Genomic DNA, 14,940 nt, shown 5'->3' on the forward strand with positions numbered 1-14,940 from the left:
GCAAATCTACACGGTGTCCGAAGCATCCGTCCGAGGGATTTTACGATACGCGCGACTCGTCAAAGTTCCCTTGTGCCCGTAATTAAACTGAGAGAGTTTTGAATACATTATAAACAGACTCGCTTGAAAGTTTCGAGCTCTCTGTCTCTCGCTTCGTTAATAAGTTAATATACGCTTTAAAGTCCATAAACCGATCGCAGTGTTTGCGTTCGCGAAGGCAAAACTTGGCGATCGCCGATGAATTGTTTATAAAATAAAAGCTCCGGGAGAGCCCCCGACGAAAGGATGGGCTGGATTTACTTCCAAGCCGTTGGCGCCGCTACTTTGAGACGTTGTATCAATTGATAAATTAAATATCCGATACTCGGTAAGCTGACATGTAGTTTGAAAACGTAAAAGGATTTCAGCGACAAGAACGCTTTTTGCCCTCGCTCAGCTTCTTCGCTCTTGCGTTTACGTTACTCGCGTGTCGTTTTGCATTTCCGATTCACGCGGCCGTCTCTCGTGCAAGATCGCACAACCGTGCCGCGAAATAGCTGTTAACCGAGGCCGCGGAAAACGCGTTATGTCATCTTTAATCACGAGTCATGAATAAATATTGAGAAAGAGTGACTCACCTCGCGGAGCTCCTTGATCTTCAGACCCCCTTTGCCGATGATGCATCCCGCCTGACTCTGATGCACCAGCATGCGCACGTCTATCTCGTCACTGCCATGACGAGAGCCGTTCTGAAATCGTGTCTATAATAAATCGTGGGAATTTCACGATACACTACCCGGTCCGGGGCGGAAGGAATCGATCGTCGCGATCCCGAACGAGCGGAATTATGCGTGGTCTACAATACGTGGAGTAAGCGTGGAGTAAGGAGTAAGGGAGAGCCCTAACTTGTAGCTTTTGGTGTAAGGTAGCTGAAATACGGGCATAATTTTTAAAATATTTGTAACACTGATTGATGGCATTCTGATTCACCGAGAGTAAGCCTATGAGCTGAAGTAGGAGTAAGAAATAAAATGGATTTATTTCCTTACTCCTACTCCTTACTCCATCTTACTCCATGTATTGTAGACCAGCCTTTAAAGAGATGCTGGAGTGATTCTGCACTTTCGGCACCTTTTCCTCCTAAAACTGTCAATTCGTGAAAGCATTCGTGTACGAACCGACAGTGTTCCACTATTCGGATTAAATCAGAGAACAGCATGGTGATTGAAAGTAAGTTTAGAAGCCTAATAAAAATCTATTCACTCGAATGAGTTATAGGTTACCTAACCTATAACTCATTCGAGTGAGTAGACTTCTTGCTAAGCTCCTAAACTTAATTTCAAAGATACCATGCTGTTCTTTCACTTAATCTGAATAGTGAAACACTGTCGGTCTGTAGACAAAAGCCACATAATTTGTATATTACACAAATGCTTTCGCGAATTGACAGTGCTCGTAGCAAACGGTGCCGAAAGTGCAGAATCACTCCAGCACCCCCTTAAGGGGAGCGCGAGGTATCGCGTACAAACGATATTCGAGACAGGGCGGACGAGGGTGGGAGTTTAGTCGCTTACCTCTTCCAGATTAGGTACGACCTCGTTCAAGACTTGGAGAACAGTGGGCAGGTCCGAACTGATGGTGAGCACCCTAGAATCAGAAGAAACCCCAGAATTATACTGTCCTTACTGCCGCGTGCTTTCGCGTACGTGCTATATCGACCATACAGCCCCGTGCGAATGACGTACGTGCGTACGAGACGCGCTCGCGTGTGATTACATCAACCAGCGATGCCACCCCCTGCCCGGCCCCCTCGCGCGCGCGTATTTCGACGTCACCCGTTAGAGCGCTTCGAACGGGAGTTGAAGTGAGTGAGGCGTCGATGAAATTCCAACACGATGGAGCAGAAAGTAATTAAATGCGCACGGCTCGATCGGAGCTGGATGTATACATGGTGCGTCGCGTCTAGTCCTCAGCGACGTTACGAATGTTTATCATATACCCCGCGCGCGTTCGTGTCTCTCCCGTACGTTGGACCCGACGGAGTTACAACCGGCACCGACGATGATACAAAATGTCGCGCGGTAAAAGGCAATACGCAAATTTAACGACAGCCGCGTGTCGCGCACGATACTCGTCGCACGCGACTACAAGATCGATCTCGAACGCGGACGCGCGACCGCCGAGTTAACACCATTCTTTGTCAACTGCAACGTACAGTGGATTTCCGGATTAACGAGTCTCCGTCGAAGCGCCGCCGTAAATCTTGAACCGCGCGATAAATCCGGGCCGCCGAGGGCATCTCGCGAGCGTTTCGCAAAAATTACGAGCGTTGCTAGGGCGGCGTTAAGGGATTCAGATTTATCGCGTTACACGGCAAATCCGAGCGCGACGCGTATCGACAACGCGCGCCGCGTTGCGCGAGAATCGCGTGGAACCGCGTGCAATCGCGGCCACGGCGATCGACCGTAAGCTCGAACTAGATTCAGCCTCAACGGTATTTTCCCGACCTACATCCATTCAGCCGCAATCGTACCGCGCGATCGGAACGATCGCGTCTACGTCCGTCCCCACCGGGGCGAATTACGCGTCGCGGAATCGCGGAAAACACCCCCCTGCCGGTAATACGCACGCGGTCCAATTCCGCCGATAGCAATCGATATCGATCCGCTTCCTCTTTCCGGCCGAATCGTCGCCGCTCGGCGGCACGAGAGAACGTAGAAACGGGAGACACCCCGAGCATCGTCGACGTCATCCCCGCGCAAAGCGTACAATTGGTTTCGGCGGTCCAAGAGTCCCGAGGTGTTTGCAGCTGGCTCTGCCGCCGAGCCGCTAATTCGAATACCACGGAAATTGATAGACGGCTTACTTATTTCTCTCCCCTTCCTCGATTGGTATTCAATACGTTCAGAGTTTTCAAAGGGGGACGGTGGTATCCGGGCATCCCTCCCCCTACGACCTTAAGAAGCGCACCGAGAGTTCCCGCTATCATCTCTCACGATCGAGAACAAACACGGAACTTTTCGGTACGACGGCACGAATCCACCCCCAGCTAATACGAGGGAATACACGGAGAGGCCGGTCTCTCCCTTCGTCTTTCCGTTTCTTCCCCTCCCTTCTCGTCGTCCACGTTCGTTCTACTTTCCCGCTGCAACGAGCTGCCGATGCCACGTATCTTCCATTCGACTGGACACACATATCAAATTCCGCGCGCGCTTTGTTCGACATTCTACCGGTTCCGCGAGAGAAGCATTCGGTCGGCGAATGTAATCCGCGGTTATTCGCGCTCTCCTCGAGAAACTAATCGCCTCTCTGCGCAACGCGATTGCGGGGGTATCGCGCTATGCGACTCCGACTAGCTTCGCTTCCGCAATCCTGTATATTTAAAAATGCAATTGTTGGTTACGTGTTAATTTGTTATTCCTTTTCCTAGGAGCGTGCACACACACGCCCCTAAGAATCTCCTAGCCGGTGACGTTCTCGACGATTGGCGAAAGCTGCCATCACCCGTTATGAGTCTTCCTATTTAACCCAGTTTGAGGACAAAACAGGACGGTTACACTGATCAACGTCGTTCGGCGAAGAACGGCAATCCCGGTTAAGGGAGTCGAGATTGAGATACGTACTTCGCGCAAGTTGATCGGTGCGGCACTGTCTAGAGAAGCTCTAGTAACGATGGATCACGGCGTTACGGTACGAAGAAGGAACAGTTATGGGGTTGGCTGGTCGAAAGTCATCCCTTTGAGAACCGCAGGGGACGCGCGCGTACCGAGATTCGCGGGAGGAGAGTTGAGATTATAGTATAACTAGTATGCCCACCCTGCCATTTGTTTTGTTTTGCGTCGATCCTTTCTGCGTATCCGCCATTATTCTGGTGGATGCCAATGAGACGGATACTGTATATGTGGTAGTGTGAAATCGGTGTGACAGGGTCACAGGATTTTATACCAAAACCATCCCTTATAGAAATGTAAGCGAAATAATTACTAGAAAATTACTGTACATCAGTAATTTCTAATAATTTAATTACTGAACTCTAGTAATTGTTCAGTGCTTCTTTCATTCCCAGTTGTTACATTTCTGTAAGAGATGGCGGAATACCACATGATCAAAACCAAAAAGATCAAAGGAGAGAGAGTGGGCATACTAGTTATACTATGTTATGGCGTTCGACGCGGCTCCACAACTGGGATGGAAAAAGGAGGAGATACACTATCGGCAGTTAGAGATCTCCATGGTGCATAAAAGGTTGAAGAGCGCTCGGACGACTCTAAGGTCGGACGGCTCAATGTTTTATGAGGGCCACGGTTCTAAGGGAAGCGTAGAACAAACATATCTGTGAGGACTTTGACCGTCTACGCGCGGCGCGATACATGGTCTTGTCTTGAGAGAGCAATCGGGTAACAATGTCGATTTGTCGATCGCGCAAAGAGTAAAAATCGCGCGAACGAAATGATATCTTTTAAAAGAAACTTTTAAACGAGCCGTTAATACCGAGACTCGCGAAACTTTCTCAAGGATTTCTTTCCATCTGCATTGTATCGAGAACAGATCGCCGGCGATCGTAGTCGTGCGAATTGTTCCTCCTCGACGTCGAGGTACTTTATCACCGCGCCGGCGAAATTCCCGGCCGTATCGGTACAGCCGCGAATGAAAATCGCATTAGGGACATCCTCGAGGAGCTTCGCCGTCGGCGATAAAAAAATTTATTGCCGTCCCAGGACGAAGATAAATTTTCCGTTAATACCTGGCGCCCGCGCGCGGGCGACATAATTTCTTAGGAGAGGAAAACGACACCGAGCGTGCGGATCGAGGCGTGACATATATCTAGCGTAATCATCAATAATCGACCGTGACGAAGTAGATGATCGAGTATAATAACCGGTCTAAGTTATCATTGGAGTATCTCGTCTCCGATGGGATTCGCGTAAACGCGCGCGGCACTGATCCTCAGCGCGAAATGTCGGTAATGACTTTCGACTTGGCAAGTTAATTAATCACGTCGGAGTACTAGCGGGACAACCACTTATCGGGGCGGAATATCTAAAGAGCGAAGGTATTTTGTCGCGTTGAAAGAGCGTAGGTCTGAGCCGCGCGGACGAAATGACGCTCGTCATTTCGTCATTACGACTATCCGAGATTTAAGCTGTCGCATTGATTGCGGTTGAAATGAGAGACATTACGCGACGTTCTCTTTCGAGTCACTTGACGCCACATCTGACTTTTCAACGCGATAACAACACCTCGAGTCGTAACCCTTAACACTGAGCCGGCCTTACGGCCGCGTGCGTCACACACCACATTTTAGCTTCCGTGTTAGCCACATATTACAGACACCGTTTAGAACATATCCCGACATCGTACGTGTGTGTATAAACGTGTGTGGGTGTCGAGTGATATCGCACACGTCTGGTTGCGTGGCGCTTACGCAGGATAAACCAACAAATAACAAATTAAACGAAAAGGGGTAGGCGTGAGGGGGGGGGGGGGAAAAGAAATGAGTGAAAGTCCGTATGTGCGCTTAGGAGATCAGCGAAACCCTCGGAGCACGCTGATCGTACGTAAAGTACACACAAATCCGCAACTTTGCGTGGACGGTGACGCGCGTATCCAAAAGTTAAGAAAAACAGAATCTGCGAAACATTCTTTTACGTGTCCTCGCATATTTTTGCAAAATTCGCAACGGTGAATTTAATAGCGACGTAATTTCTCTTTCTCCCGCTGCAGGATTATGCCAGATTGAGTGAAATCGGTCCGACTCGCGAACGGTCTCGCGAGAGATTCGTCAGAGACGATTCGCGCGACCGCGTGCCAACGACAGGTGCAGCACGCGCTACGTCGGCTCTCGCTTGTAAGACCACCGATTTCTCACCCGAAGCCGAAGACGCGCAACGAGCCGCTATTGACGACGCTTAAGTCTAATAGGATATCGACTTCTCTCGATATCGTTCGCGACAATTATAAGAAGAAAAAAAAGAATTTCTGCAAGAGTAAGATTCAAAACGACTACTGTACAGTAAAACGTATCTTTTGAAATGTCTCTCCAATACTTTTCATGCGATGATACAGTCAAGAGGACACGCATAAGAGACGAAATGAGAAACGAGAAAAAAAAGACACGAATGAAACACGAAAGTAGACGACGGAAGTGTTGGATAAAATGGTCGCCGTGTTAAACACATAATATGCCGATAAAATGAAAAGACGGAAAAAACAGACAGATTAACAGAAATAGGTGGACGAACAGACAGAAAGACAGATTTCTAGACAGATAAACAGATAATTAGATAGATAGAAGAAGAGAAAAAAGAGTAGTAAGTAGTAGTAGTAGTAGTAGTAGTAGTAGTAGTAGTAGTAGTAGTAGTAGTAGTAGTAGTAGCAGCACGATAGAGATTACGAAAGGTGGAAATAGTAGTGGTGTATACAGAAAGTAGAGTATACAGAAAAAAAAAGTAATCGCCGCACTCGCCGCAGGCGTCTTAATAGGTACCTCGTAATTAGAGACAAAGAAAAATAAGAACATTAAGTAGTTGGTGTTGGTCATTACCGTTCGGGTCCGGGGCAATCGGGTACAATGATTGAGGCTTTGTACTGTCGATTGGGCCGTGGTGGTTGGTGGTTGGTTCATTGGTGGTTGGTTGGTGGTTGTTGTCGATTGTTGGTAGGGTCGTGGTGGTCCATTTGCCGATCGAGTCGGGGTCCGTCGTTCCGGGCAGGGCAACGGCAGGGCAACGGCAGGGCAACGCCAGGGGGGCAACGCCGGGGTTGGGGCGGGGCCAGGGCACAAACCATCAACCAAGTTAGACATCACGTCTGACGGCTGGATTAATTCGCGGCTTAACCTCCTAACCCGATTTTTCCACCCGCGCTCCGCTCTCCACGTCCACACAACCTATCCCCTGTTTTGTCCCACCTAACACCTCCCTCCCCCACCCTCCCTTACGTCGTCGGATTGGCTGCGAGGGGGCGAGAAAAATATTGGCACGGAAAAATGAGGTCGAGCGACGAGAATCGCGTGAGAACGGACACATCGCATTCTTTTATATATACGTATATATAGGAAACCATAGCGCGTTTCTTTTTTACATGCGATAAGCCTGCGAGTATTCGATTTAAACTTGAGGGCCGATGAGAAAGTCCGCCGATTCTTTCACGATCGTAATACGATTGGCGAGAACTCGCCAAGTTACGGACGAGACACTTCCCCCCCCCCCCTCTCTCTCTTCGAGCAAGCGCTTAGTCAACGAGACGTACTTGTATCATCCCGGCGAAGCCCGCGCCGCTCCCTTCCTCACCCCCGAAGTCATTAAGAATTCTGAAGGCGTACTCGAATAATTTTCCTGTCCCGACGCGGCACTTAATTGACGCCGCCCTACAGCGCGGTCCGTAGAATATTTCAATTGCTAACAAAGTGCGCTAAACGCCGTTAATCAAGCAAGTTTTTAATCTTTAAACGAAGAGGTCTATTAACTAACCCGTGTAACTTACGGGTGAGCCCGGTACGTAACTGATAACCGTACGGAAAGTTTTATCGACGCGAGCCTGAAACTTCCGCGACGAAGCGTGGACGTCGCGATAGACAAGCGCGATAGTTGGGCGAGTTGGCGCGAATGGAAATAACTTTGCCGTCCGTTCGCCGATGCGCAGACAGGAAAATCGTCGCGAGGCGTAATAAGTTACGTCTTCCGAGGAAATTTGTAACCATTATCTTTTGATACACGACGCAATTCATCCGTCCAACGTGTTGCGCGAGTAAAGTTAGTCCCGCGCGTGATTCTCCAATATTTTTCTAAACGCGACCGAGGCAGCCCTTTAACGTCAAGCTTTCTGTCGCCCATGGAAGTTTGCGTAGCGTCCGCGTTCGAACGATGAAACTCCACAAAGCGGCGGGGGATTTCGCGTAAGGAGGGTCCCGTAGAAACTTGCCGGGAAGGCAGCGCGAACTAAAAGTGAATCGCTAAGAGATCCTCTCCAGTGGTTCCCTCGGATACAGCACTCTTCGGAAATAACGACCGGAGCGTTGTGCCATTTACCAGGCAAAGTGAACTTGAGACTGGAGCTTCCGATATCTCGCCGTATTAAACGATCCTTTCAAGCTGTCGGACTAATTGAATATCCGTTATTATACCGATAATCGTACCGCTCCATTTGCTCCGTTCGGTGTAGCTTTCACTGATTGAAAACAAGGGCTGACTAATAACGCGAATGGCGAATCGAGTTCGTTACACTCGAGATCTACAAATTCCAAGATATATCTCGCGCGTTTAATGACATAATCTCCGCGGATCGTCTCGCGATAATTCGTCCGAGGTAACTCCTCGTTAATTGCCGCTTCCCAAAGTGCTGTATCCAATTTTCCGTCTTGAGGATACGCAGCCGCGTGGAATCTCGCTATTCTAGCAGTACTGTGACTTCGTCTCCGTACCCTCTCTCTCTCTCTTTCTCTCTCCTTCTCTCCCGTTTTTATGTCAGAGGAATTACGCAAATCGTGGCTCATCGAGAGAAGGACGCGCTCGTGCGCCAGTGCACCCGAACGAAGGACGTGCGTGCGCACGGAGCGTTCTCGGACCGGACGTACTTGGCCAGTCCGGGGTGTCAAAATCGTGACCGAGATCCTCGAGTGATTTGCCACGGCATTGCAATCGCACGATTAAAGTGCGACATCTACGCGACTAACGCGATACCGTGGGTCCCTCCCACTGAACAAGTGCGCTTCAACATCGCAGCTCGATACTACGGCTGAAATTGCGTTGAAACCCCCACCGTAACTCGCAGATATGGTTAATGCGAGTAACGTAACGGTGTAAACGCGGAACTTATTAGCAGTGACGAATATCTCGACGGATGTGTTTCTGTTCAGTATATCGTCGCGGATCATCGACGTTACACTCGTGGCGAGTCGAAATGACGGCAAAATCGGCAGACGTCCTTCCGAGGCATCCCGTTTCGCAACGGCATGCAACGGTTTCGCGGACACTAGTCGGTATCTGCCGATTTTGCGACGATGGAACTGCGACTGATTGGTCGTCGCGTCAACTAATTGGCTCTGAATTGATTGTGAGTCACAACACTGACAAGATCAGTCTTAATTCGCGGGATGCTGAGGTGTACTTGCACTTTCATGTACTCATTTGGTTCAAGCAGAGCAACGAATCTCCCGGCCGCTTGTCAAAGCACGACCGAGAAATTCTCAACGCGTAGTCCAACGCTACGTTGCATTAACGCGACGTTAACGTAAAAGTAGCGCGTGATGTATCGACCATCGCGCCAAGACGAGAGGACTCGTCCACGTCGACATCCCCGTCGACACTTCGTAAGAGGGACGAGTTCTTTCGCCATCGATCATCGCGAGCGTGCACAAAATTTCGCGTGTCGCTCTTAAAATACGGCGCGAGGATAAAATCGAAGCCAGCGACGGCCGAGGCTTCCTTGCAACCAACGAGTAATAAATGTCTCATGAAACATTGATACGCGAGATAGACGGGAGACGAGGAACGCATCCCGCCTTTCAAGGAACCAAATGCATAATGAAGCTCGTACGAATACGAGGCGTCTTTGGAAAACGAGACGAGCGCCCGGCGAAACAAATTTTCGCGACAAAGCCTTTTGTGTGCGCGCGGCTCCCGTGCCTCGCTCTTTACACAAATTACATGAATCTTCGCGTATCAACCCTTTACCGCGCGCCATAATTACATAAACCATAATTATATTAGTTTCAAACGAAGTTAAAAGGCTCCAGGGAGCTAAAGGGTTAATTACGTTACGGGCACTCGTGTCATCGATCCATAGACAGCGCACAAGAAAAGTAAGATGCAAGCCGCGCAAGCCTTCGATTAATATCGGCTAGTCGCCGGGAAACACCGACGGACGAAACAAAAATGACTCTCAATCAACTGAAAATCCGACACATAATTAGAACTGAACATAAACGTGTAGTCGGAAGATACGTAAAAACGCATTGTCTCGTAATGAAAATGCGTGCTTCGTAACACGTCTCAGAAATCATTTTTACCATCTTCCGCTCGATTATTTACACGATCCTTGTCTTTCGCTATCACTTTTACACCTGCTCACAGCTAGGAGTTTCGCGAGTAGATAGACAAAGACAGGGATGAAACTACTAGCGAAATTACGGGCGGATCAAAGCGCAAAAGCTTACCTGACTTCTGAGTTTCGTGATGTTCTGGCCACCCTTGCCGATTATCGAACCGGCAACCTGTAACACAAACACAATAAAGCTTAGCTTCAAACAAATAACGATTATCGGGCAAAATAAATATCTTCAATCTGTGGAAGACGGTTTCGCGGAGAAATCGCGGATCGAAGGAGGTTTCCGTGAACAAGTATCCAGTCAATAATTGCAGTATAGTAACAAGCATACAAAACCATACTTCACAGCCGGTAGTTTTTATCGGGTTGAACGTCAAGTGCACTCCGACTTTGCGACACGAACCAGCGTAAGGTTGCCGGATGGCGTAAGCCCCGGACTAGAAAGTCGGAGGTCAAGTTGTACGATTTCTCGTATCAACTGCTTTTTGAAGTTCGCGACCGGGCGATCGGCAGATTTAAGCCTCGCGATTCGCTCGGAACAAGACCGGTCGCGCCATTTACAATTTGGCGAGCGCGTTGATGATTGACGCGCCAAGTTTTAAACACTCGCAAATATTTCGCATCTAAACTTCCGCCGAGATTACGGGGCGGCTGTGTACCCGGATGGTCTTCTCGATCTTTGTAACGTTAATTAAACAGGTCTCCCCGTCGGAGGCGTAGCCGGCACAACGGCAAATATTTAATGGGCGAAAAATCCGAAAGTAAGAATCCACCTCGCGGCACGAACAGGATGAAATACGGAAATTCCATTCTTCCGCGCCCCGGCAGCGTCAACATTTCGCTTTCTCCAGGCTCCCGTCCGATGCCCGCGGTAAAGGAACACCTCACGTCCACTTCTAGTTAGACTCTTAATTTTACCGAGACTTCCGGCACGCGTCCGCGCGAGGCCACGGGCGTCGTTTCTCGCGGAACGCGGGAGGTAATTGCGACTGCGGATTTTTGCGGATTAGTCGCGCCGCCACGCGTCTCATCGCGGCCAGCTCGCGCTACCTTTAACGACAGATTCCGACGGTTAATTAAATAAGCTCTAGCAACGCGTCTGGCAATTAGCACTTTCTCCTTTGCGAGAAGGCGCGTCAAGGACGCGCCTCGATGCGCGCGGCATATTATGACATAGGCGCCCAGGAATGCAGTCATTTTCATCCGGACGGCGGCGTTCAGCCTCCGCTCGAGAGAGTATTCGCGGTCGGAGCGGAAGGAACGATCGGTGGAGTCCTCCGAAGACGTCTCGTCCGCGTACGCGAAATCGACATGGTTTTGTTCCGCCAAAATCGTCGCCAATTTCGCCAATTTCGCGACTTCTCCAAGGCCGCGGCACCTATTGGCAATGCTGTTGCCGGTCGTCCCTGACACAACGCCGCGCACCAATGGCAGCGCGCGATGATATCGTCGATTACGTAGTGAGATTCGACCGCGATCAAGCGCGACGAACCGCACGCTCGTGCTCGACCGGCTGGATCGCTATAAGGCGCCCTCGTCGATTAAATCGCACGCATCGCGGCGCACCACCGTGACGTGTAGCGCGCAACACTACTCGCTCTTGACGTCCCATTACGAAATTAACAGGCGCGATTGCCGTTCCAGGGCCTCTCGCGATCGCGTTGCGTGCCGCGGGGAAGGTCGAGTCTCTCGCGAAAGTCGAGCAACACCCCGCCGAATTCGCCAATTTCCCTCCCCATTCGTCAGCGGGCGACCAGTGCGATAATTAAGGGAGACGCTGTATCTTCGTCGCGCGCCGGCTATCATTTCACGCGACGTTGGGTTTTTTCGGGCGTTCGCGTGCCGGCGAGCGATGACGGCGCGCTTATCTGCGGCCGCCTCGTGACGATCGGTCATTCGATTCAATTAAGCTTATTAGCGAGCGCGAGGCGCAAACGGTTTACGGGATTATGTTAAGGACAACAGCGAGCCGGAATTATTTCGATAATTGGATGGACCTCGCGTCGCGCGAAGCGGAACTCGCGAAATTGGATCGTGTTGCCGCGAGAGAGACCGAGAGAGAGAGAGAATCAAGCCCAAAAAATATCGATGTGTCACATCGAACGAGATCGCGAGGAGATACGAAAGAGGAGGGAAAAAATATCATCTCCCATCGGTCGGCTTCAGAACGTTGCGCGATAGAATCTTCGGCAGCCTCCTCCGAAAATACGTCAAACAAAGGAAGCGTAAGAGAACGAGTGCTTTACTGCTCCCTTCGATATTCTCAATGCTACAATCAATCACTAGCGAGCGAAAGGAGGTATATAGATAGACCTCGATTCACGATATTACTTCTCTCCCGATGCCCTCGAAAGCGGGCGGCAGCGGCGCGGCGCGGCTGCAATCGCGATATTCGCCCGCTGCGCGTCTTATTGTACCGCGGAGGAAATGGTGGCGCAAGAAAATATCCGCCCAGTCGAGAAACATCCGGTCTGACGATATATGGGCCGATAGAGACGGACAACTCACGGCACTGAAGGCAACGGCGTCCGCCCCGGGCGGCGCGGACGACGGGCATTTTCGTCGATCCGCCGAAACTCTACCGGGGTCTCGGACGTTTGCAGATTCGCGGGGATTTCCCGCGGGGGAAAGAAAGCAGCCGAGAGAGAAACCAATAACGGTCCGCCGAGCGTGGCGACAATGACCGGAAGAGCCCCGGCTGTCCGGGCGATGAAAACGGACGTGTCGGAAGGTGGTACCGCGCGCGGACGCAACGGCGAGGTGAGCCCAGGCTGGGCACGCGTGACTGGAAAATACAGTGACCCAGTGGCGAAAGCACGTGGGAAGCGCGTCCGACCCGTTCGCATTGTGCGCTGGAACGCGGCGCTACGCGTCCGTCCGAGAAACGGAGAAGGCGTTGCCCGACGACCGGCCACATATCCGATCGTCGTCGACGATCGCGAACTCGGGGAAAACGGTACAAAACGCTTCCTCGTGCGAGAGACGCGAACGTAAAGTCGAAAACCAAGAGGAGGCAGCGTCGTGCCGCGAAAACGGGCGGAGGAAACGCGACATAGTCTTCAAAGCTGTCCCACGATTTGCACATTTTGGCAGGTTTTCGCGAGTCACCGCCTATTACCCCTACTCGAGTCACCTAACAACCGTAACCAAGCGCGCGGCGCTCAGCTTCAGGTACGACGTATCTGTGTAGTCCGATGCGCGCCCCTTTACTGCCAAATGTCAGTTTCTGAAACGTGATTCGTTAAAAATCTTTTTAAATAATTAATTCAATAAGAAACTTTCGTGTGGCGAGTGTGGAGCAGAGAAATGTGCGCCGCTTAGTGAACAAACGAATGAAAAGATCCGAGTTCAAATCCACAAACACCATTGTTGTTTTTTTTCGGAATTTTCCGAAGGAAAGTGGTAACCACCGAGAGTATTCTGTCACACGTATCCTTTTAAGGGTACCTTTGGCCAAGAGGCGTGCAACGGCATCGGAGTATAGGTACGCCGTACCCATAGACATAGTAAGAATAGACTGCGCGTTCCCTACCTCACCCGTGTGAAAACATGTACAAACTTTAGAACGAGTAGAGATAACTGGTGTTAAACAGTACAGAGACCCTGTAATCAGAGACTGGCCTTGTAAGAGTTCGTCAAATTCCGGCGAGTAAGAGAGAAACATGGGCTTTCTACGATCGTTCGGCTTACGACGAACATAGTTTGAACAGTACCGTCTTATCCTTTATCCTCTATCATTCCCCTACTCTTCTGTTATCCCCATTACTTCGCTAGACAAAGGTGAGGCTACACTGTTCTAGAAATTCTGTAATCGACAAAGGGATACGAATCAAAATAATCAAGATCAATCACGATAACCTGTCGTCTGTAAAACTATAAAAGTGAATTGCAATTGTCAATTCAAAATTCAATGGAAAAATCATAAACATGGCGAACCAATCAGAAACTGGATACCGCACGTCCAGACTTCTATTAGAGGGCCTCTAGTCGTACCTGAAGCCTGAACGCCGCGCGCTTGGTTACGGTTGTCAGGTGACTCGAGTAGAAGCTAATAGACGGTGACTCGCGAAAATAGGCCGAAATATGCAAATCGTGGACAGCTCTGTCTACGTAATTCGAGACAGAGTCTGTTTATAATTTTGCGTGCCGTGTGCAGCGTGAAATACATTTAAAGAAAACCGTGTATCGAAGCATGCATCGCGATAGAATTGCAAATAAAATTTTATACCGCTCCTAAAGTCTCTACGCGAGGTATAGCGATAGTTTCGCGATACACCGCGACGTATCGATCGACGGCACTCACCTTACTCGGGATGAGAAGACGAAGCTCATCGTCACCCTGTCGATAGCGCTTGTGGGGGCTTGTCGGACCCCCGGAACCTGTCATAGCGCCAGCCTCGGCTTCTCTCTTCATTATTCCTGAAACAGACAGATGAGAGATCCTTCAGAAAATATTCGTCTCCACCGTCGCGCCGCGTCGTACATCGTATCGCATCGCGGAGCTCGTCTTCGCGAGCGCGTGAATAACGCTGATGGCAGAAAACGATCCGTAAATGCTCAAGACCATCAGAGTCTCAGGCAGAGATGAGAGAACGAGCTGTAAACGCTTAAAGCCTCGTCTACATAAGAAGTCGTATAATTGTAGATAGGATCGCAATTTTAATGTCGTCTAGACAGAATCGCAGTTGTAAAATAAGCACTGTCTACATAAAGTTGTAAGAACCTAACCTTACGACAACTCGTGAATGCGTTTTTCTTTGGTAAAGTTAGGTTTGTTCTATCTGATTGGCTCGTTCTACAGTCGCAGTCGCAGGAATAGGAATTGGACCGACTTGCACGACTGCGACGACTATCTTGCGACCGGAAACTAACCTCTCAAGCGACCACCGATACGACTCTACGACGAGGCTTAAG

General features: G+C 50.0%; 1 protein-coding gene across 1 annotated transcript in view; it reads right to left on the bottom strand.

Moving 5' to 3' along the window:
• The window catches only part of LOC105568716 (heterogeneous nuclear ribonucleoprotein K), a 66,577-nt gene that overhangs the window by 33,767 nt on the left and 17,870 nt on the right, over positions 1 to 14,940 (bottom strand). Inside the window, exons 3-7 of the mRNA XM_012024585.1 lie at positions 14,330 to 14,445; positions 10,136 to 10,192; positions 6,524 to 6,567; positions 1,554 to 1,626; positions 618 to 728 (exon numbers count right to left, since the gene is read on the bottom strand). Coding sequence (XP_011879975.1) covers positions 618 to 728; positions 1,554 to 1,626; positions 6,524 to 6,567; positions 10,136 to 10,192; positions 14,330 to 14,445 — 401 coding nt within the window. The remainder of the gene's footprint in view (positions 1 to 617; positions 729 to 1,553; positions 1,627 to 6,523; positions 6,568 to 10,135; positions 10,193 to 14,329; positions 14,446 to 14,940) is intronic.

This window comes from Vollenhovia emeryi, unplaced genomic scaffold (genome assembly GCF_000949405.1).
Source record: "Vollenhovia emeryi isolate VEMERY1.0 unplaced genomic scaffold, V.emery_V1.0 DF939128.1, whole genome shotgun sequence".
NCBI classification, from domain to species: Eukaryota; Metazoa; Arthropoda; class Insecta; order Hymenoptera; family Formicidae; genus Vollenhovia; species Vollenhovia emeryi.